The following is a 21,508-nucleotide window of genomic DNA, read 5'->3' on the forward strand; positions in this document are numbered from 1 at the left end:
ATACTCCTGTTAAAGATGGACCTTTCTTTAAATATATTAATATAAGGACTGTCATGCAATTGCAATTTATTGTAGAGACCTAAGTGTAAGAAAAGGAAGACATGTTTTTTGCAATATTTTACGCACAATACAGACAACTTGTCCTTACAAATGTAAAAAAGTTTCTGTATTTATAAGAGATTTAATCAAGTAAAAGGCTAGCTCGATATTTCTAAGACTATGTTTTTACCTTGAAAACTCTGTCTACACAAATCCATGGCTTTTCGCCAAAATAGGGACTTCCTTTCGAGTTAGTTTAATGCAATTTTTATTTCAGTAATTTGAAATAACAGATCATGCCCCATTTACTCTGTTTTCTGTGTCTACTTGATTGGTTAACTTAACCAGTCGTTTTTTGTTTTCTTCTCAATTCAACTCTTTTAAACAGTCCCTGTATTAAAAAAACTTAAAGGTCCTTCATCCTCAACAACTCCAAATCAAGGATTGCATACTAAGCATTTCCATGAGTATTCTCTCATCAGAAAATGTAAAAATTTCCAAGAAAGAGCTAGGTGAAGAGACAAAAAGCTATTATGATTTACTTCTGAAGAAAAGGAATGTTACAGCTTAACTCCATTAAAGTTTAATTAACTCAACAAAAAGATGTGAACAAATATTGCTCCTTACAACTTTCTGTAAAAAATTTAGAGTTTTCATGCATATCAAATTATTTCCATCTTACAATATCTGAAACTTTTTTGCATTTTTGACAAATTGATCACTCTCAGAAAAATGTATTGTCAACCTTTTTTGGTGATATTATTTCTACTAGATGAGGCCTTCGAACTGATATTTTAACTTGGTTCCTTTTTTATGAGGATTAAGCAATATATGAAGCACTCATGGGAAATTTCCTAGACTCAGGTTCTTTGTCCATGATAAACCCTTACATGGTAAGAGTTATACATCTTCTTTGCAATTGATTCCTAAAAGTTTCATTGCTGCCACCTCAATTGTTGCCTTGTTTTGCAGCCTAACTTAAGTGCATCCTGGTTATTTCAAAGGGCAATGTCAGCAAGATCACAGGCTAAAGTTTCACCAAAGTTCATAAATGACCTTCTTTATGTCAACTTCCAATGTATGCAGGTAGATGTACAATTTCATGGCTACAGCATTCACTATTTTTGCATTATGTAGTAATGACATTTGAATTTTTGAATGTTTCACCAGAGGCTTGGAGATCCAGTACTTAGACCATTTCTCCAGGTCAGAGTTTTCTTTTGGAGAACTCTTTTTCCCTTATGTTTCATAGAGAGCTGATCTTGACACTATTGCTCTTCTTTCTATAAAAAATGTTAAAACTGTTTTATATTTTTTATATTATGTTATGTTTATGGAGCTCTTTTGGACATGTTTCTTTATAAAACTTTTTTTATTTTAACAGGACGTCATTCAATTTGTGCCTCTTGTGAAGACACTTGGCTCAGTTATGCTAGAACAACCTCAAATTCTTCCATCAATTTTCAGACAGGTAATTGAATAAAAACTGCAAATCTTGAAATGTTTTCTGAAATACAGTGGTGTGTAGTGTCTATAAGCAATTAATCATGCAAATTGTGACATGGGGAAAGAAATTTGGTAGTGTTTGCTTTAGAAAAAGGAAATTGTTGTTTTCTGCTGGAATTGTGCAAAGAAGAGGGTGCTGTTAAGTGGCAGGAAGATAATTCAGTCTGCAAGTAGGAGGCAGTTATTTAGAAACTTTTCAACCAATAACGTTTTTTGCAGCAAAAATGAAGGACAAATATTTACTGATGCCAGTGACCAGTGGGTAATGGCATCACCTTAGTTGGAAATTAGAATTAAAAAGTTTGGAATCACTCTCTCAGTCTCTGTCTGTCTGTCTCTCTCTAAATGGTTATTAACCATGACCCTCTTAGGTTGGAGTTGGAGTGCTTCTTGATTGGTCCATCCATTTTTTCATGCTTGGGTACTATACATTCCTCTCAACCTTCATTGATCCAGTTATAAGGTAAATGCGTTCAGAATCATGGAGTACTAGATTTTTATTTTGGCACCCATCTTACTGTCTTGTTGTGTTGTCTGTCAAGGCCACGGGTGAGTTACCTTCCAGAGAGAATGAAGTACAATTGGCGACGTCATCTTGAAGCTTGGAAGTATGGATCTGGTTTGGACTACAAGGTCAGTGTTCACAGACCATCAAACAAGTAGCAACGCTTCAATTCCTTTCAGGATGCGAAAGCATCACGTGTGGAATAAATGCTCCAGAATACTCTTTTTAAGATACATCACTAGGAGGAAAGCCGCACTCTTTTGCACCAAGTGATAAAAACTAGTTAAATTGGTTGTCACTTGAAAATAGTGATCAAGGTGCGAGCATTGAAGAAGGATGTTCCAACGATGTAAACTATGTTTAATTATGTGTTTGCTCTGCATCTTTTTCTTTCTGTGGATAGTTTTAGCGGTGATGTATCGGTGCAAAAAGTTAGCAAATCCCCATATCTGAATTGTTACACTGTTCAAACAAATCTCCCTTTTTGCAAACGACTTTCCTGAAAAAGATAACAGTTGGCTAGAGTTATCTGAGATGCCTCACGCTTTAAATCCTAATTCCAAACACTGATGTCGCATGAGAAGAAACAACGAAAACATCACCATAATTCTACAGATGGAGGCCATGCAGCCAAACGAGTATTGGAGGCTTGAAACATCAATGCCTACTGTCAACTTTCAGCCTTCTTCATTTAATAAATCACCAGCTCCATCAGTAACAAGTGGACTACTTCTGCTGAGATCATGCCTGGTACAAAAGATCTTCAATGCAAGCAAACATAAATCACACAGAAATCAAGATTACTTTTCTATCCACAAGATACCATGGATTTTTCTGTCATAAAAAAAAGGCCAAAAATTACACTTTCGCGAAGGCAGGTAAGAAAGGAATATACAACATTCATCTCACCTCCGAAACAAACCCAGATGTGATGCCATGAAATGGGTCTTTTCGTCTTTATTCTACATTTACAACTGAATGCTACTCTGAGCATACCAGGCATGATCCTTAAGAGATGCTGCTCACCATGTACTTGAGGGTACCCTTTGGGTTTCTATTTACACAGGTAGATCTGACAATTACAAATCACTTGTCTGGCCGAGCACCCAATATCTTTTTAATCTCCTGGACAATGGCTGGCTTTTCTTTTGAACCCTTAATCCATTCAACATGCCACTTCCTTGACATATTTTCAGTCTGTAATTGGATACGAACATTAGGTTGCTGATCCAAATAAATTTACTTTAGATGCTAATATTATCAAATTTAACACGTACCCAAACATGTACAGGAACCAGTTGCTCCCTGGCAATCTCCAACTGGGGTTGAAGCAAGCCCTTTCCTTTAGTTTTAATGTCATCAATCTGCCACAAAAAAACTGCAACTTGTAATTTACCTAAGTTGAGAAGGCAATGGTCCAAAGGCAACAGAAATCACCAAAAAGCATATGTACATACAGAACTGAGATCAAATGGATGGTCTTAATTCCCAAGGGCAGTTACACAGTCACTTCAAAAGAAACAAACCATAAAATGCCAAAGTAACAATCAATAGAAAACTTGTTCTGATTAAATGAAATAATAAACTAGAAAGAACTTCCAATACGCATCCGCTGCAAAATGAAAAATGCAAACAGTCATCTAAAATTCACTTGCCAAACCCCCATTAAGACGGTCGCGGAAAATCCTGAGGCCCTGAAGCAGCCCAGCAAGCTCGGCAGTAGTGGAATCAGAAATGCCTAAAGGGCCGGCAAAGGAGAAGAGGAGAATTATAGATGAATTTTATGTATTGAAATTTGCAAGTGAATTTTATGTAATTGGAATAAAAAAAAAAAACAAGACTCATAAAAGATATCTTGAAATAAGGCAGCTGTTACAAATATAAGTATCTTACTTACACTCTGCAATTGCAGTTTAGAGGCTGTAACAGTGAAAGCCACAGTAGCACCCCCAAAGACAACCACACTTGCAACTGCAAATGCCTTCCCAACTACACAGCAGACAGGCCAGACAACAGTAAGAATTTTATACCTTCAAAGAGCAGAATAATTACAATCCCATACATGACAATGATTGCAATATTTGAAACTAAGTAAAGATAATTTTAAACATTGCATTCCAAAGTGTCAATATGACTTCGGCATCAATTTGATTTGAACCTTAAACCACTGAAGCAGAAACAGTACCCTTTTATTTTAATTTATTATTATTAATTTCTGGTACTACAGATAGATATTAGCTTAAAACGTTTTAAGAAATAAAACTCAAGAGAACCTTGAACTAAGAGAAAGTTGCCACCAGATTACAACTATACACTGCTGAATTTACATGTCACCAGAAAGAACTTGCAAGCAGGAGGCCTAAAAAAAGTTCAGGATCTTCAACATGTAACATTAGCCAATAATTATATATGGAGAGAACCTACTCTGTGAAAGTCCCTGCGCGGCAGCCTCAAGATTTTTTGAATTGACAGTGGAATGCATGTCGTGCCGCAACTCATTCGCTGTTGAAGCCGAAATTGAGTGGTCCCCCATAGTGGGAAATTGCCACCTGTTTTGACATTATAAAGCTCAATGAAAAATTCTTGTTTATGCCAAAAGTTTCAGTTATCTCAAACAGTTTTGATCAACAACCTTATTTTTCATTTTTATTTACCAAAACTACCGGAGGCTACGGTTCAAGCTTGGCAATAAAAACTAAAAAGATGGCAGAATATGGTGCAACAATAAACTCTGCCCTTGAGAACTTCACAAGTAACTAAGTACAAGAATGGCGGCTCAGAAATGTGGCTGTAAAAGTTAATGGATAAACAGAATCAAAGTGTCAATTGCATATATAATATTGGGACCTTGTGATTTTGAGATAAATGAGTCTCTCAACAAGAAGACGAAAAGGAGATGGATCATCTAGTAGTTCACCGCCTTCATTTGTGCAACTCAGATTGAACCAGCTGCTCAATGATAAGGAAGTCTACTACCAGTTTTGTAATATATTATTAATCTCTTGGAAAACAAAGAACAAAGAACAATTTCTTGATCTTCAGCCAAATCTGAATACAAAGTTATGTAATCATCTAGGTGTGAACTCACTTGGCTTACAGATCATCTGCATGACCTTGGGTTCCCAATTTGTAAGCAAACTTTCTCTTTGTGACAAACAAACGACTCTTCACAATGCTTCTAATCTTGTTTTTATAAATGGACTGACCATATAAAACTTGATTGCCACTTTGTTTGTGTGAAGATTCAATGTGAACTTATTGAAACTGTTCATGTGCCAATAAATGAAGAATTGGCTGATACATTCACTAAGTCACTTGAAATAGTTCAACTTCAAAATCTACTTGATAAGATATGCTTCCACGACATCTGCACACAATCTTGAGGGGGATTGTTAAGATAAGAAGACGATAGCAAATCCAGGAAGTTTCAACTTCCTCCCAGATTAGCCACACTCATAATTGGGAAGTTAGAACTTCCCCGATTCCCTGTAATCTTACTCTATAAATATGCCTGTAAATACCTATATAAGAGATGTGTATTTCAGTCAATTCAATACAGCACAGAGCTTTTTATCGTTTCACTTTTCATTCTATTCTTTTGAAAGGCACCCCTGAACAAAACTCACAAGTACCAGGAACCTAGCATCACAGCCTGAACTTCCCACAAATAAGCAAGCAAGAAGAAGAGAATATTCTACATGATGCCGAATGAATAGCCTCGCCGGTCGTACACTTCAATCATCCGGACTTTGTTCCATTGGTACATTCTTTTTGACGAAATTGGAAAAAAGTGTTCCAGTAAGCCTTCCTGTGAGCCTACTTGCTACAATTGCATTTCACTCTCATATGTGAAAGTACTCACTTTCTATATAATTAAACAGTGTTATTATCGAAGTACTGGGAAACACGAGGAAAGTAAGCTGTTCATATAAGACAAGACTCAAAAAATCCCAATTTAAAATTTTCCTATCGAAGAAAACGGTTGACCCGCGCCCACATTCAGGCGAAAGATCGAGCACATCGCTTGCAATGTCAAGCATGTGTAGCATAAGAACAAAGAGGGCGAGCAAAACTAATGAAGCAAGAAACGAACCTTTTCGGACCGAAAGTAACTTGGGGAAGAGAGGTAAAAGCCCGAAGGGGGTTTATCGCATCGGGCGAGGCCTTCGCCGAAGAAATGGGAGGAGGCGCGACAACCCATCTGGAGGCGGTGGAGAGCGACGAAGCAGCTGGTGGCGAGAAGGTCGAAGGAGGGAGAGAATGACGGAGAACCTCATGAAGGACGTCGGATTTGTCTCCGTCGGACGGGTCGGTCAATTTAACGGCTTTGGATGTAGATGTTGAAGGTGGTAGCTTCTGCGCGAGCTTTACCACGGCTTGCTTGGATTCTTGAAGAAAATATGCACCTTCTGTGCTTGCCAATCTCCCCGCCAGAAAACTCATTTTTCGGCCCTGAGCAAATCAACTTTTGGCTTTGGTCTGAAATCTTGCGGCAGTTTGGAGGGTATATATATATATATATACTAATGAAAAACAAAAACAGATAAACAAGTGTGCAGTCAAATATGACACGATTCTGATTTAAAATTTGAAAATCGAGAGAGATGCCCTGGTGGACACACAATTGAGGGACAGATCTAAGCATTTGGATTAAAAAAAAATCAAATCATGAAAATGGGGTGCTTTGTAATGTGTTTTGAAATCCAGAAGATGAGATTAATTTTTAATTTGCTGAGGAGGTAAAATCATCTTTCAGTGAGAAAAAAGAAAAAAGAAAAAAAGGGTCACTGCAACATCAGGAAATGAAATGGCAAGCAAAACAAAAAACTAAAACATGTAGGAATATGGAATACTGCCTGTATTTCCCCCAAAACAATGGCATGATTCTATCGATTCCAAGATATGATTTATAGAAAAAAAAATTACGAATACTTATTTTCAACTCTTATTTCGAATAAGAACCATCTCGATAGCGAAAACAAGCTTTTATTTCCCCTCTGCACAAATCAATTTATTTTCAAATTTCCATCTTTCTTTAGTTAAATTCTTGTCATAGACAGCTACATTCTTTGTAGGAAGGATAACGAGTAACGACTAATCAAATAAATAAAACCATTATTAACTCACTACTAATTATTACTTTCTTTGTGTTTGATTGCACTAGAGTTTCCTTATGTATCATGTGAATGCCAATGGAATCAGAAAAAAAGCGACTCTCTTCTTCCCATTTTGCCTTGTTGGTGTAAGTATTCATCAGAGTAAAGATCAAAGCTAATGACGATTCCTCAACAAACAGGTCCTGGTTTCGTTCCTTGAACCTCGCTTATATCGTGAATCAAAGTAGCGAGTGAAGAAGAAAGAAAGAAAAAGAAAGCCACCAATCCCTCTTCTCGTAGAACACAGTTGCAGCGCAACCCCCCACCTGCAACACGCCTCTCACTCCCATGCAACACAAAACATCATCTCCTTTCTCTCTCTTCTTTCATAACTGACAAACAACTCTCCTTACTTAAACCCTTTCCAAATCCAAGTCTGAACAAGCTGTCTTCCTTGCCTCTACTCAGAATTCCTCCTCTCCTACTGCCAGAGAAGAAGAGAGCAAAGGATATGAAAAACCGTGTCACCCTCCATGTGCTAGTACTGGCGATACTCGTCCTCGGCTATGTCAAAGCAGGCGGTTCCCGCAACCTGACACGCTCATCCAGATGGCTCAAGGATGCGGAGGACCCTCGAAGGCCGACGGGATGCTGGAGCCGGCCGTGGATATGTAACCATGGCGAACCGCCGTTCCGATGGAAGATGATGTGCTGCCGTAACCAGTGTGTGAATGTGAGCTCGGACCTTTACAACTGCGGTTTTTGTGGCATTCGGTGTCCATTTATATGGCAATGCTGCAATGGGCGGTGCGTAGATACTAACATAAATCCCTTACACTGTGGTCAGTGTTGGCATAGATGTCCCTGTGGGAGTTTGTGCTTCTATGGCTTGTGTGGGTATGCACAGCCTCTGCCACCTTATCCCTTTCCTTTCCCTCCTGTAAAGCCTAAACCCCCCCATCTTCCTCAACCTCCAGAGCCTTACTTTCCATATCCTCCACCTTCAGAAAATTGATTTTTGTTCTCTCTCCCCCATCTCTCAGATACTGCAGATCCTCATCTCTATTGACACAATACCAATAAGTGGATCTCTTTGAATTAACTTGAAGAAACTTATTATTGCCTTTAATGGGTAATTTATCTTTGGTAGGGATATTTGATCCATTGATGATTACATTCAAAGCTAGGTTATCCTTTTAAAATTTTGAGAATCAAGGAGGGGGCTTCAAAAGGCCATAATTTTTAAAATTCTATACCAAGGGGTGGAGATGCTGCTTACTATGGATCTTGGACACTCAACATGAAAATTAAGCCATCAAATTATACTTGCTCTTATACCACTTATTAAGTCGTTAATGCATAAAAAAAAAGGCAAAATTTAAAAGTTCTTTCTTAACTTAGTCCTCGAGGACTTCTTTCCCAAGAAAAATAAGAAGAAAACGCATAAACAATTATACAAATCACAATAAATACAATCATTTTTATAGGAGTTCATGACCCAAACATGGGTTACTAATCTACTCCCAAGGTGTCTCCGCAGTTTGGAGTTAAATCCAGTATATGAAAAAAAAAACGAATAATAATTACAAATCAACTAGGTATACAAGCCAATTACATCAATTTCCACAAGGGATTACAACTCTACTACTAGACTAGACAATCCTAGAGATTAAGGGTACACAACCCATACACTATAGTTCATGACCACAAAAGGTCAACAACGGCTCTAGCTACAAAAGCCAATAGGCAACAAAGGGCACAATAGTTTTGGGTATACAAGTGTAGCACCAATTGGGTGCACAACCCAACTACAACTACTCTCATTCATGGCCCTAAAATTTGGCCTACCACAAATAACAAGGTATACTTACTTTTAGAAACTCAACTAAATGAAGCACATAAGAAAATAACACCCCACCCCAATACTAATGTGTGTTCCACATGTAAATAGCAAAGGGAAGGCAAAAGAGTTGATTTGAAGCTCTAGATTAATTTTGGAACTCAACCAATGATTTGAAAATAATAACTATCCCCTAGATTGATGGATTATTTTTCTATTAAATTTATTTTCAACTATAATAGGTGGTGGAATCAAATGGATCGGTTTCCCATGGTTCCCCCACCCACCCACGAGTCAATTGAGGCGGGTGGACTTCGTCCTTAAACTTGCGTACTCTTGACGGGTAGAGATGCCACTACCGTGGATGCTCAACCGAATCAGAGGTCTTAAAAACTCTGTTTATAGCTATCTTGAATAAAACCAGCTTGAAGCGACTGAGGATGAATCGGAAGGGGCTGGCCATATTGATGAGAACGAGAATGAAGCCTCAATCAGGAACCATCCCTGTTGTAAGCATCTCCCACCTTCGACTTCTCTCCGCTTCTCTTCATTTTTCGAATTTCTTACTCTGCTTGGCTTTAAGTGCTTATTTTTCTTCTATATGGCGTTTATTTATTTATATGCTTTTTAGTTTTTTTGGTTGATTTGGTTAAGAAGCAAGATCGTTCCAGTGATAGGTTCAATGAATTCATACGTTAGGGAGAGAGATTGATTGCAATTGCTTGTTTATGAAATGGAAGTTGATGGGCCCAAATCATGTATTTGCAAAATTGACTGTGATTTATAAGGTGAATGACGACGTTTAATTGAACATTAAGTTGTGTCATGTTCACAGAACGATGCTAGCGTGAGCCATATTAAAATAGGGAACCAGCAGGTGGCAAGTGATGAAACATCATCTTTTCATGAATCTCAGCCTTCAATGTCTCAGGAGAGGTGTCTTATAGGATTTTAAATGATTTTTGGTCAAGAAAAGATCTTATTTAATGATAAATACTGTTTTTTACTTATATTCTGCTTACTCTATTTTGCTGCAGAACAGTAAAGCTTGTCCAGGAATCGATGCATGAAGCCATAACCATGAATAAATCTGAAGTTATTGATACAATCCTCAGTGATTTTTCAAGGGTATTAGAAGGTTTAAATTTTTATCAGTCCTGTCACCAGATTTGGTTTGTGATTATTCTGATGCATGGTGATGTAGGGCTATTACAGTCTTTCAGATGAAAACCGTCACCAAATGGTTCTTGTTCTAGCTCGTGATTATGATCTTGATAGAAAAAAAATTCGTGAACTGATGCAGCGTTATCTTTGTCTTGAGCTTCCTTGTGGTCAGCTCTTTGTCTTCACTGAAGCTGCTTCTGTATTTACTTGCTGCTCATCTTCTGGAATTAACACTAAAAAAATGCTGTTTTCTAGGTGATGTCAGTCAAATGTCAAGCACTGAGGGGGAGAGCTCTCTGTCTGCTTTTTACAGGACTGAGCGAAGTCTAAGACAGGCACTCAAGCCCATGTATGGGGTGCTATTTGAACTGCTTAATAAATACCCCGGTGGATTGAAATTTTTGTGTGTCCTTCGGGCTGATATCCTTTCTATTCTTAGGCAAGTCCTTCGGGCTGATTATCTGACATTTACTACTCTCCCACATCCAAATAAGTGATAGAGTCCTCTCCCGCTCTCTCTCTCTCTCTCTCTCTCTCTCATTTGCTCATTTAGGTTTTTTTATTTCATTGTCTTTCAATGGCTACAGTGAGGAAAATATTTCTTCATTACGAGCGTTGGATTCATATCTGAAGGAAAAGCTTGTCACTTGGCTCAGCCCAGCAACTTTGGAGCTTCACCAAATCACATGGGATGATTCTGCTTCATTGCTAGAGAAAATTGTTGCTTATGAGGTTAGAGCCTCTATAATTTATATTTTGTTTGATGATGTAAAAATGCCTCTTGAAAATCATGATGCCATTATATTGTAAATGATCTAGCTTATTAGTTCTAAAAAAAGAGTGGTGGAATATGGTCTAAGAAATCTCATGAGTGGATCAGCAGTCGAACTAGAAACAGGCTTACCTGCTGCATAAGTGATATTCCATAATATGAAAAGTACACAGGCAGCTGAAACAAAATTCTTTGTTACTCTGAGATGAAATTTTAAGTAATTTTATTTTTATGTAGGCAGTTCATCCAATAAGCAACCTTCTAGACTTAAAGAGGAGACTGGGTGTAGGTCGCCGTTGCTTTGGATATCTGCATCCTGCAATACCTGGTTAGTGTTTTTTACTCTTTTCATAATGCTTATCTGTGAACTAATGCCTTGACTAGCTCATTGACCATACATGGTGGCACATGTGTATGCAATCCAGTGACTGAAAATTGAATGTTTCAGTGATAGATATGTCAATGGGCATAATTGCTACTGTAGAACTATCCTTACAATAATTCCACTCTTTCCACATCAGCTATAGTTTGCATCTCTTGAAAAAGAGATAAGAGTAGAATTCTAATATAGATTTTTCAGAGATGGACAACCATTTCCTCTGTGGGTTAGTCACTTTCAGTACTTCCCATCCAAGTGCTAAATTTAATATATTTCTGCTCTGCATCTATATAAGTGATAATAGGCTAATATTTGATATTAGGAAGATCTAGCCTGTGATGGTCATAGGATGTCTGAAAGTTACTTCAGTCCACAGTACAAGGCCCTTATTGGGGTCATGTCTTTAAACTCCATGTTGCTAATATTGCTCAATGATGGTTTTAGAAAAAAAAAATTCCCATAGACTGGTTTTTCTTAATCACCTATAGACTGTTGTAATTTGTTGAGAAAACTGAGTATAAAGAACACAATTGTTATTAATTTTAAGGTTTATGAGTGGTTGAATAATCAGGGGTTGTTTATTCAATTAGCTTAAAGTTACTCAATAGACTTTTAAAAAAAATTGACTTAATAGGTGTTAGAAGTTTAATGTTATTTCTGTCTTTTTGATTGTTAGTTGTAATAGGGTTGAGTGTATGCCCTGATCTCATCATTATCAAATTAGTGATAGCCTCCATAGCTCCTTTCCTTTTCATGCTATTGTCTATGGCTCATATTTTCTCAATTTTGCATGTATCAGACTTGTAGATGCTTACGCCAGGTGCTGCCCCTCCCTCTTCCCTATTCCTTTCTTATTTGACCTCCGACATGTCAAACGCCTAGCCAATACAACCCAAAAGACCGGTTTGTTAAGTGCGGAAAACCAAGTACCTAACCCATCAGTGGTGGACGGAATCACCTAGCTCTGACACCCACCGTTCCTGTTCCCTACCGCTTCACCCGGGATTTGAACGCGGAACATGGTGCCCAACTCTGATACCATGTCAAACGCCTATCCAATACAACCCAAAAGATCGGTCTGTTAAGTGTGGAAAGCCAAGTACCTAACCCATTAGTGGTGGATGGAACCACCCAAGTGGACTGAACCACCTAGCTCTGACACGATAGAGAATTGTCCATAAATTTCTCTAGGAAAGCTTTCCTGGTTGACGGTTGGTTGTGTTTTTTTCCTTTAGGGCAATGGTATAAGACTCTTATATCTATTTGTTTTCCATGGCGCTCCCGAAGGAGTTTACTATTCTATGTACCAAGTTGGGCATGTATGATATTTATACTCCTACTTGAGAGGGGTGTTGACAGAAGTGAGTATGAGGGGAAGAATATAAATCTACCAGAATTGCCTCCATTGCTCCTCTGTTGTCTGCTCTGTCTCTGACTCATATTTTTTCAATTTTACTTAATTAATAATTGGGAGAGTGTACTTATTTTCATAATGAAATGCGGAATGACAGCTAGAAATATCTGATTGTTGAGATATTTGTGTAATGCTTTTTTGTGGGAGCTCTTTACAGAAGCAAAATTATCATCCTTATGCAGCTAACATGATTGTTCTTGAGGTTTGAAATTCTTGTTTTTCTCAAACTATTTCTGAAATATTCTACAGGGGAACCCCTGATTTTTATTGAAGTTGCACTTCTAAAGAGTGTTGCTCAGACAATACAGGTTATTTTATATTTTATCTTTTTTTTCGTGAAGTATTTTATACAGTTACATGTCATCTTACATATTTCAAGTATCAGGAAGTTTTATGGGATGATCCTCCAACAAGTGAATCTGAAGCCACATGTGCATTGTTCTACTCTATATCAGCAACTCAGGTAGGGTCCATTTTTTTTTTTTTTTTGTACCCATGAACTCATTTCTGTATCATTTCTTTATAAAAAATTTAGATTAAAAAAAATATCATATCAGGTACTTAGTACACGTTAAGTCTTAGACTGTGGTGTTTTATTTTTGAATGACTGTGGGCATCTGGTTCTCAGTTAATGCATTAATAACCATGGGCAGAAAGTATATGACTTTTTTCTACGCATTTTTAACCCGCTTGCCACATTTTTTATAATAGATTAGATGGTTTCAGGGGAAAAAATGATTTTATTGAGCAGATATTGTAATGTATTTGGTTCAATTTGTTGTATTTTTATACCATCCATTGCCTCATGTAACATTCAAACTCAGTAGTGAGAACTGCAGCTCTCTACGTAGCTATTTCATGCCCCTCAAATTAGTTCTTTTGCTGTGTTATTTGAGCTTGGGATGCTAAAGGTCTTTCTAACATCTGCATTAATGTTGTGTTGAACAGCCAGGATTGGCAGGAATTAACCTTGGAAAGTTTCTTATTAAACGTGTGATTGAGCTTGTCAAGAAAGATATGCCACATATTTCTGTGAGTACTGAACAGAGGTTAATTATAGTCAAAGCTGGTAATTCTTGGAACTAAATTTTGCTTTCTGTTTCTTTCTGGGGCTGTTTTAAGTCTAGCATGCTTCATGTTTCTAACCTGAGTGTCCTGTAACACTAGCAAGAGACTTGTTAGGTATCAATATCAGGTTTCATATTCATCATTCCAAAAAAAGAAAAAGGTTTCATATTTTATCTTTAGGTTACTGTTAGTAGGTGCATGAAGAGGGGTACTCTTATCTAAATATTACAGGTATATTTGTATTAGAAAATTCATAGATTGATTGTATGAAACTGTGGGAAAGTTGGCTTATACACTCACAGGTGATGAGAAACCATATGCAAGTGGGACATGTTTGAATGAGGAAGACTAAATGAGGGATGAAAATAATGTGAACATCTTTGACATGTGTGTAAGCACCGGTGTCAATAACCCAACAAGAGATTGGAATCACATGGAATATAGACATACCTGAATTTTCTATGGTAGTTGTGGCGGTAGAAACATTTTGGGTCATGGATGAGGAGGATGCAAACAATTGTGCCATGCACTGAGCCAACTATTGAAATTTTTCTGGAGCACCAGAAGCAATACCAACTACAACACTAACAAATGATTTTCCACTCTTTGGAAAACTCAAGTTAGCTAGGCAGGCTTGCCAAATTTATCCTAACTTTTGTCTGAAAATGGTTAATACTCCCATAGTGGACGCACTTCCTCTCAGCACTACCATCATGATTGCCTCTTCCATGCCTAGATGTATATCTTCCTCATCGTTGTCCACCTCGGCTACATCCACGAGGTGTCTCTTTGAACCTAAACTGGCTAGATATTGAGGGCAATAGCTTTTGTTCCCTTGTTATCCTTGCTACCCTGTGGAACTACAATTACCTCTGTATGCATTACTTTATTAAAGATTTTTTTGAGTGGAGGCACAGTACAAATTGCATCATATTTAGGTTACAAACCTTCAAGAAATTTAGCCACATGAAGCTTAGTTTCCTTAGCAGTAAAGGGTTGATAAATTTCAATCTCTTCTAAAACACTTCAAATAATCTGTAATTGATTGATCTTCTCTCTTTAAGCGAAAGAACCTCATATGCAATTCATAGATCCGAGACAAGTTGCTCTCTTGATCATATGAAGCTTCTAGTGACTTCCAAATTTCTTTTGAGGTCTCACAATTCATCAACTGCTTCCTGAATTTTAACTCCATGCCATTTAGTAGCCATGTCGTGACTTGATTGTCCTCTACCTCCCAATCATTAATCATTGGGTCAGGAGGATCATCCCTCAAGTATTTTGTCGTCTTCTTAGACTTAAGATAAATCTGGACAGATTTGGACTAGCTCAGATTTTTCTGTCCATTCAACTTCTCTGTGGTGATCACAATAGTATCCTTACCATCTAAATTAGTCGACTCTTTATTTGGTATTATCACTTCACCTGAATCAGCCATCATCTACTGGCAACGGACACCAAAATTCTCACAAATTATACGCTGGAATACACTACCACAACAACCAGCACCAAAAAACTGCTTAAAAACATTGTATCTGCCTGTGCAAATAAGGTGGAGCCCACACAACCTAGAAAATTAGGGCACCAAAAGCACAACTGATATTATTACATTGTTACTATCCTGTAATCTGTGAAAACAAGTTTAAGAGGAAGTCAATTAGGGCTGATGTCAGCTCCGAGGATGATGACATAGGCAGTCTGGAAGACTTGCGTAGGCATAGTATTAGGAGAGGAGGACCCAAACAACCTTCTAGGGACAAATTTCTTAAAGTTGTTCAATTGATTTACCAAGTCATTAACCGTAGGATTATCACACAAAGAAAGGGCAAATGTTCTAACCTTTAACTTCAATCAGCATTTAGAAAATCTTTCTTCTTGGAGAATTCGCCAGACTTGAAGAGAGGAAGAATCTTGTTAAAAACTCACAACAATCAGATCGTGTGCTCTAATACTGTGCAAAATATGAAAATTAAGAAGAAATAGAGGAGGAATGAGAAGGAAAAATAGAAGAGAAGTTGAGAGGCAGTGTTAAATGGAGCAGCAGCCATTAGGGTCTGGGATGGACCCTCAATTCATTTATATTTTCACTTATAAAAAAAAAGATCCCCTCTGCAGATAAATCTTTATATCTTCCTAATTACACCTGAGAATGAAACCAAAAAAGTTAAACATATAACTCTAACATAAAGATAAGCTAACTGCTATCCTATGAGGGAACCATGTTGTAAAAAGGGTGAAAAACCTAGAGAGAGAGAGAAGAGGAAGAGATAGAAAGAGAGGAAGAAGAGAAAAAAAGGAGGCAAAGCTCTAAATGAGCTGTGTTGTGGGTTTGTGCATGACCCCCAATGCTATTTATTAGGTTTTAAGTCATAAATTACAGAAATGATAAAAAATGCCCTTTTGACATAGAAAACACTTATTTCCTTATAACTCCCATTCTACTCCGCCTATAATTATAAAAATGTGCTCATAGACTAAATCAAACATGCTGAACAAGATAGTGCCATAATATAAAATATCCAATCATGCAAAATGACCAAAATACCCTTGATCTGATTGTCTCATACTCCCCCTTAAGTTGGTATATATATATATATATATATATATCCATGAATCCTAGCTTGTCACAAAAGTTCATGAATTCACACTTTCCTAATGCCTCGGTGAAAACATCTCCAAGTTGATTAGCCGACCGAAAATAAGGGTGATCACATCTTTCTTCATCACAACATCTCTGACAAAGTGGTAATCCACCTCTATGTGTTTTGTTCTTTTATGAAAAACTGGATTGTTGGCAATAAATATAGCGGTCTAGTTATCACAAAACATAGTCATGGCCTCATTCTGATGAAAGTCTAACTCCCTAGAAACCGAACTCACCCACATGAGCTCTCTAACAATAACTAGAAATGACTATAATAAAGGAGAGAGAAAAGGGTACCTAGGAACTTATCTTCTCATTTTCTTTTTCTTTTTCTTTTTCTTGTTGTTCCTCTTCTTCTTTTCCCCTTCTATTTCTTTTTTTCTAGTTTCATCAGAATCTTTGCCCCTCCTATACCATGTGAAAAATTGCAAAATCGAAAATGTAGAAGAGAAGGAGAGGAGGAGAGAAAATCATGTGTCTTCTTACTCTCCCTTATTTGCTTTATTTATAACAAAAGAAGAATCCAAAATGGGAGAGTAAAATTTTCCTCAAGTTAGAAGAATTAAACCCGCATCCTCATAGTGACCCTAAAAGTGTAAGCAGAAATATTAATTTATATCACCACATACAAACTCTTTTCCATAACCTTTGAAAATTTGTATTGACTTGAATAGGACCACAACTCTCATTTACATGGACGGATACCAAAGACATCTTATTGCCTACTTCATGCAAGACTAAAATAACCTACTTGCCACTGATTCCAACACTCTAATGGTATAGTTACTGGTTATATATCTTTAGTTTTAGTGTTTCTGTGATTGACACACTAAATGAAAGACAATAAGCACTGGTCCATGTATCAATTTCATGTTGAAATATCATCATCATTTTGGTTCAGTTTTAAATTGTCAAAATTTACAAACATATAATATAAAATGAATAGATCTTCTAAAGTATTTGATGAATTTTGTCCCGTTCTTCTTTGTCTGATGCTCAAGCTTATTGGTTAATGTGGATTTGGCCTTTGGCTCAATAGCTGCGTGGGTTTTCTAGTGTGAGGTCTTGGGTAAGAGCGCATTGGCTGTAGTGTGCGTGTGTAATCAGCATTCAAATAAAAATGTTTCTGTTGTTGACTTTCATGCTTTCTATAATTGTTTTGTCGAGGAAGACATTTGCAACACTCAGCCCAATACCTGGATATATGCAATGGCTTTTACCCAAATTAGTATCTCAGTCAAAGCTTGCAGAATCAGAGGCAGAAGAGATGGCCCATTTGTCCAGTGAGAGTTTGGGAAGAACATTCAGAGAAGACATCCTACGTCCAGAAGAAGAAAAGGCAATATTAAGCTCAACTGTGTAAGTTTAAATTTTATGACATGTTTCCGTAAGTAGGTTGGATTGTTCATGTGCATAAGTAAAATGTATAATTAATATTTGAACTCCTTCGGTGGACTGGAAATCCACTGCATTCCATGCTGTTTAACTCAACATAACTAGACTGGAACATCAGGTTGAACTCTAATCGAAGTCCTGCATCTCGCACACATAAACCCTTTTCCCTGAAGACTGTGCTATGTCAACTGGTTTGACCGGTTAACCTATTATTCAAACTTCTCCAATCTATTATGTATAATAAAAAAATCATCCCCTTTCCAAAATGATGTCGAGTTTTATTTTATTTCTTTCACTTTTTTTTCTAATTCTTAGAGAGTCTACTTTAATGTATAACTTTTAATTTCTTTTCAATATGTCATGTAGACTTGTTTAAACTAACTAAAGTTATTATTTTTATTATTTTATGTAATTCATAAAAAACTTCTGTTTAATATAAATTTTAAATTTCTTTCCTAAAAGAGAGAAGGAAGCTGGACTCAAGTCCTCCCAATTTTGGCTGAACCCAAAATTTTCTTCCTTAGAAAAGTTAAAACTATGTACAAGAATGTTATTTACTTCACAATATTTACAACAATGCATTTTCTCCATTTTATCTTTAAAAATCATAAAAATATGAAAAAAATCTAAAATGAATATCAACCATGAATTTTATGAGGAGAAATAACTGTAGAATAAGAAAACATTAACTTTTAAGTTGTTCGATTCAAATTGATGGTTGAATTAAAATTTTGGTGTACCTAACTAAAATGGATTTGGGTCCATATTTCTTTTTTCCTTTTTAAAATTCTACGTATATTTATTGGGCCCACATGAGGATAAGTATTTGAAGCACCTAAATTTTTTAGTCTAATATTATATCTTATCCATATTTTTCTATATTAATTTCATATATTTATAGCAAAATTTTATTCTCATGAGATAATATCCCATCCGATGGATGGGTATGGTTACTTGTTTATTTAACATCTACCTTAGTTTTTAAGTTTCAAATTGAAACCGATATTTCAAAAGTGAAACAGCCAAGACACTGACCCATACCATATTGACCATCATATCAAGACAAGTGACACTGTCCCATGTTTAATTTGGGAAAAATATGCATGTATCAAAATTTAAATATACTAATTTATAAGAAAGTAGTTATAATATGTCACACCAACTTGTTGAACCTTGTTGAACTGGAATGGTCCAGGTTGGTGGTTTAGTTTCAGATACAGTTTTAACCATACTCAATGGCACAAGCATTAGAAATAACTGTGTTCCTATGTATATTTTGGATTTTGCTTCAGAGATTAGCTAATGGTACTCATGTGGAGATGAATGTCAAGGTCATTTCATAGTCTTTAACTGTATATTAGCTGAAGCTTGTGAGATTGAAGTATCACGCATGTACCTACTAAAAGGGACCCTAGTTGGGTCTTAGTTCTGGGTTGGAAAACCCTGGTACCTACTAAAGGAAAAGTCGGGAAGGTAATTAATTGGTAAGACACTTTTTTGGCATCCATTAGTTATATTGTCTACTCTTTTGAAGATAGAAGACATCAGAGTGTTATATTATTGTATGAAATGATGAAGAGTAGAGCCTTATTATACTATAGGATTTCTTAGCTTCTAGTATCAACAATACTAGATGTAGAAAAGATTTTATTTGTGCTCAAGGTCTAATGGAGGAAGAATGGTCCTTAAGGTTGCCCTAATAACCTTTTAGTAATTCTGTGTCTAGATATTATTTGGAAAGTAAACGAACCTTTTTGCTTTCTCACTTTCGGAATGTGTGTGTGTGTGTGTGTGAGAGAGAGAGAGAGAGAGAGAGAGAGAGATTAGAAATTCAGTATTTAATGGTTAAAATTAAAAAAAAAAAGATCCATCTTCATTTTCCCAGCATGAAACAGCTCAAACACTTGAAGGTGCTATCTGGCCCTGTCTTGTTTGTACGCATTGTAGTCCATACCAAATGTTTCACGTGGGTACGAGTTGCTGCTGATTATGGTTGTTTTTAGTTGCCATTAAGTATCAAAATTTTAAAATTACCTGCTTCAATATAAGCCTGCCGTACACAAGTTCTTTAACTTTTTTTCTTTTGTATTATCTGCTTCAAAATATCACTGAACTAAATATTTAAAAAAGAAAAAACATGACTTTGTAGAGAGCAGTCATAACAACATCTTTGGAACTTTCTTTATGCAGGGGTGGGAAAAATGCCATGGAAATTATGTTAAACTTGCTGACATCATCGAACTATGAGTGGGCCCAGTCAGACACATTGTTGGAAGTCTTACAACGTCCACTTATGCGTTTGTGTGCTAGGTACATGTTGATCTATTTTCTAATGCATTGGCTGTGAAATAGTCTTCCGGACTCCCTTGCTCAGTTATCTTTGACTTTTCTTTTCAGGTACCTCTTTCAAGAGAAAAAGAGAGGGAAAGCCTTTGATTCTGTTGGAAATTTTCACTTGCAAAACGGGGCAGTAAGATTCCCTCTCTGGACCTTTTCTTTAATTCAATGACAGTAATTAAATTAAGATTTCTAAAAAAACAAGGTTCAGTTCTGACTTCGGGAATTCCTTCTAGATTATTGGGAAACTAAACTGGATGGCTGACCGGTCAGAGAAGGGTCTGAATCAGAGTGCAGGCATCATGGTAAACTATTTTTACAGGTAGGCACCAAAATGAGAAGAACCCTTTGCAAACCTCGAGTTGCAACAACAACTAACACAATGTTGTTTCCAGGCTAGACAAGATTGAAGAGAACGCTCAATCATATTTCAGCACTGGTCATATCGAATCTTCACCTGAAGTGCGTCAGTATCTTGAGGTAGTGGTTCACTTTTTAGGCATAGTTGTGGGGATGCTATTTTAAGCAGAGATACTCTCTCTTTTTATTTTTGTTCCCTCTCTTAAATTTTATTAATTTGTACTTTTTTTTTGTTATGAGTGATGACTCAGGAAGCAGCAATATAGAAGAAGAAGAGCCTCGAGTTTGCAGATTGAAGTTCCAATCTCACGGCCCATATGACACGTGTATGTGTCTGTTCTTTTTAACCTGTTATAGAGAAATTTATGCACCATATAATCATGGTGGCTCAATTTGTTGCCAACCTTTGCTTGATTTTATTTAAAACATAAAACGAAAAGGGAGCTGTTGATAGGATGGAGAGAGTTGTTCTCTTTTTTCTTTGCTCATCTAAGCAGGAGTTGGAACACACCCTTATGTAAGCTTTGTGGGACACTTGTTTTGCTTAAAAATTCACATTACCCTCTTTAAGGGTATGCTTCAACAAGAGAGTCCTCTTGGTTTGAACCCTCACCCGCTCCATTGGTTTTGGTAATTTGGCATTGGAAGCTCTCTTGGAATATGAACTGTTAAAGAGTTTTATTTTTTCTGAGTCTGTAAAGTGCATTGGGCATCAGAGAAACAAAAAAAGAAGAGAAGAGAAATGGGCGAAGCTGTTTCTGTTGTTTGGAGACAAAGTAGAGAGGAAAGAAAATAGGAGAAAAATGCATTTTTCTTCAGGAAAAAAACTTTTAATGTAATCCTCAGCTCGAATGCCTCCCTTTTTAGTGTTAAAGAGCAGAGATAGAATCCAGCAAATCCAACAAGTACGAGCAGAATTAGAATGAATATCCTTCGTAACTTTGTTATGAAAATTTTGGTTTTCAGAGATCGTTTCTCTTTCATAATAG

General features: G+C 36.7%; 3 protein-coding genes across 10 annotated transcripts in view; 2 read left to right on the forward strand and 1 right to left on the reverse strand.

Moving 5' to 3' along the window:
* Positions 1-2,432, forward strand: part of LOC137952849 (uncharacterized) — a 31,024-nt gene extending 28,592 nt beyond the window's left edge. For 2 of the 4 annotated variants that reach the window (XM_068799928.1, XM_068799930.1), the window contains one exon: positions 858-908. In XM_068799928.1, the coding sequence (XP_068656029.1) occupies positions 858-874 (17 nt within the window). In that variant the 3' untranslated portion in view covers positions 875-908. Of the gene's footprint in view, positions 1-857; positions 933-1,011; positions 1,126-1,209; positions 1,246-1,423; positions 1,511-1,916; positions 2,009-2,087 lie in introns of those variants that run through there. The other 2 variants (XM_068799927.1, XM_068799929.1) reach the window with 2 other exon arrangements.
* A 385-nt stretch (positions 2,433-2,817) lies between these two features.
* Positions 2,818-6,529, reverse strand: LOC137952855 (uncharacterized). Of its 5 annotated transcripts, none has more exons than XM_068799941.1 (5): positions 6,144-6,529; positions 4,475-4,599; positions 3,948-4,039; positions 3,328-3,414; positions 2,818-3,247 (listed from the first exon to the last, which is right to left on the reverse strand). In XM_068799941.1, exons 1-5 carry the CDS (start codon positions 6,491-6,493, stop codon positions 3,137-3,139), a joined length of 765 nt encoding a protein of 254 aa, XP_068656042.1. In that variant the 5' UTR covers positions 6,494-6,529; the 3' UTR covers positions 2,818-3,136. The 5 variants fall into 5 exon arrangements, 2 of the variants coding, with proteins under 2 accessions (XP_068656042.1, XP_068656041.1); XM_068799940.1 differs by having other exon boundaries at positions 3,328-3,428; XR_011112328.1 differs by lacking the exon at positions 2,818-3,247 and adding an exon at positions 3,508-3,788 and having other exon boundaries at positions 3,344-3,414.
* A 2,798-nt stretch (positions 6,530-9,327) lies between these two features.
* Positions 9,328-21,307, forward strand: LOC137952857 (uncharacterized). Its single transcript, XM_068799944.1, has 16 exons — positions 9,328-9,495; positions 9,822-9,922; positions 10,024-10,114; positions 10,191-10,317; positions 10,406-10,593; positions 10,742-10,882; positions 11,160-11,250; positions 12,965-13,023; positions 13,101-13,178; positions 13,664-13,747; positions 17,599-17,786; positions 20,013-20,132; positions 20,220-20,292; positions 20,396-20,481; positions 20,555-20,639; positions 20,771-21,307. Exons 1-16 carry the CDS (start codon positions 9,427-9,429, stop codon positions 20,783-20,785), a joined length of 1,596 nt encoding a protein of 531 aa, XP_068656045.1. The 5' UTR covers positions 9,328-9,426; the 3' UTR covers positions 20,786-21,307.
* Positions 21,308-21,508: the final 201 nt, after the last annotated feature.

This window comes from Aristolochia californica, unplaced genomic scaffold (assembly GCF_029961685.1).
Source record: "Aristolochia californica isolate CCGP_79_NKW_82.1479 unplaced genomic scaffold, dmAriCali1.0.hap1 SCAF_16, whole genome shotgun sequence".
NCBI classification, from domain to species: Eukaryota; Viridiplantae; Streptophyta; class Magnoliopsida; order Piperales; family Aristolochiaceae; genus Aristolochia; species Aristolochia californica.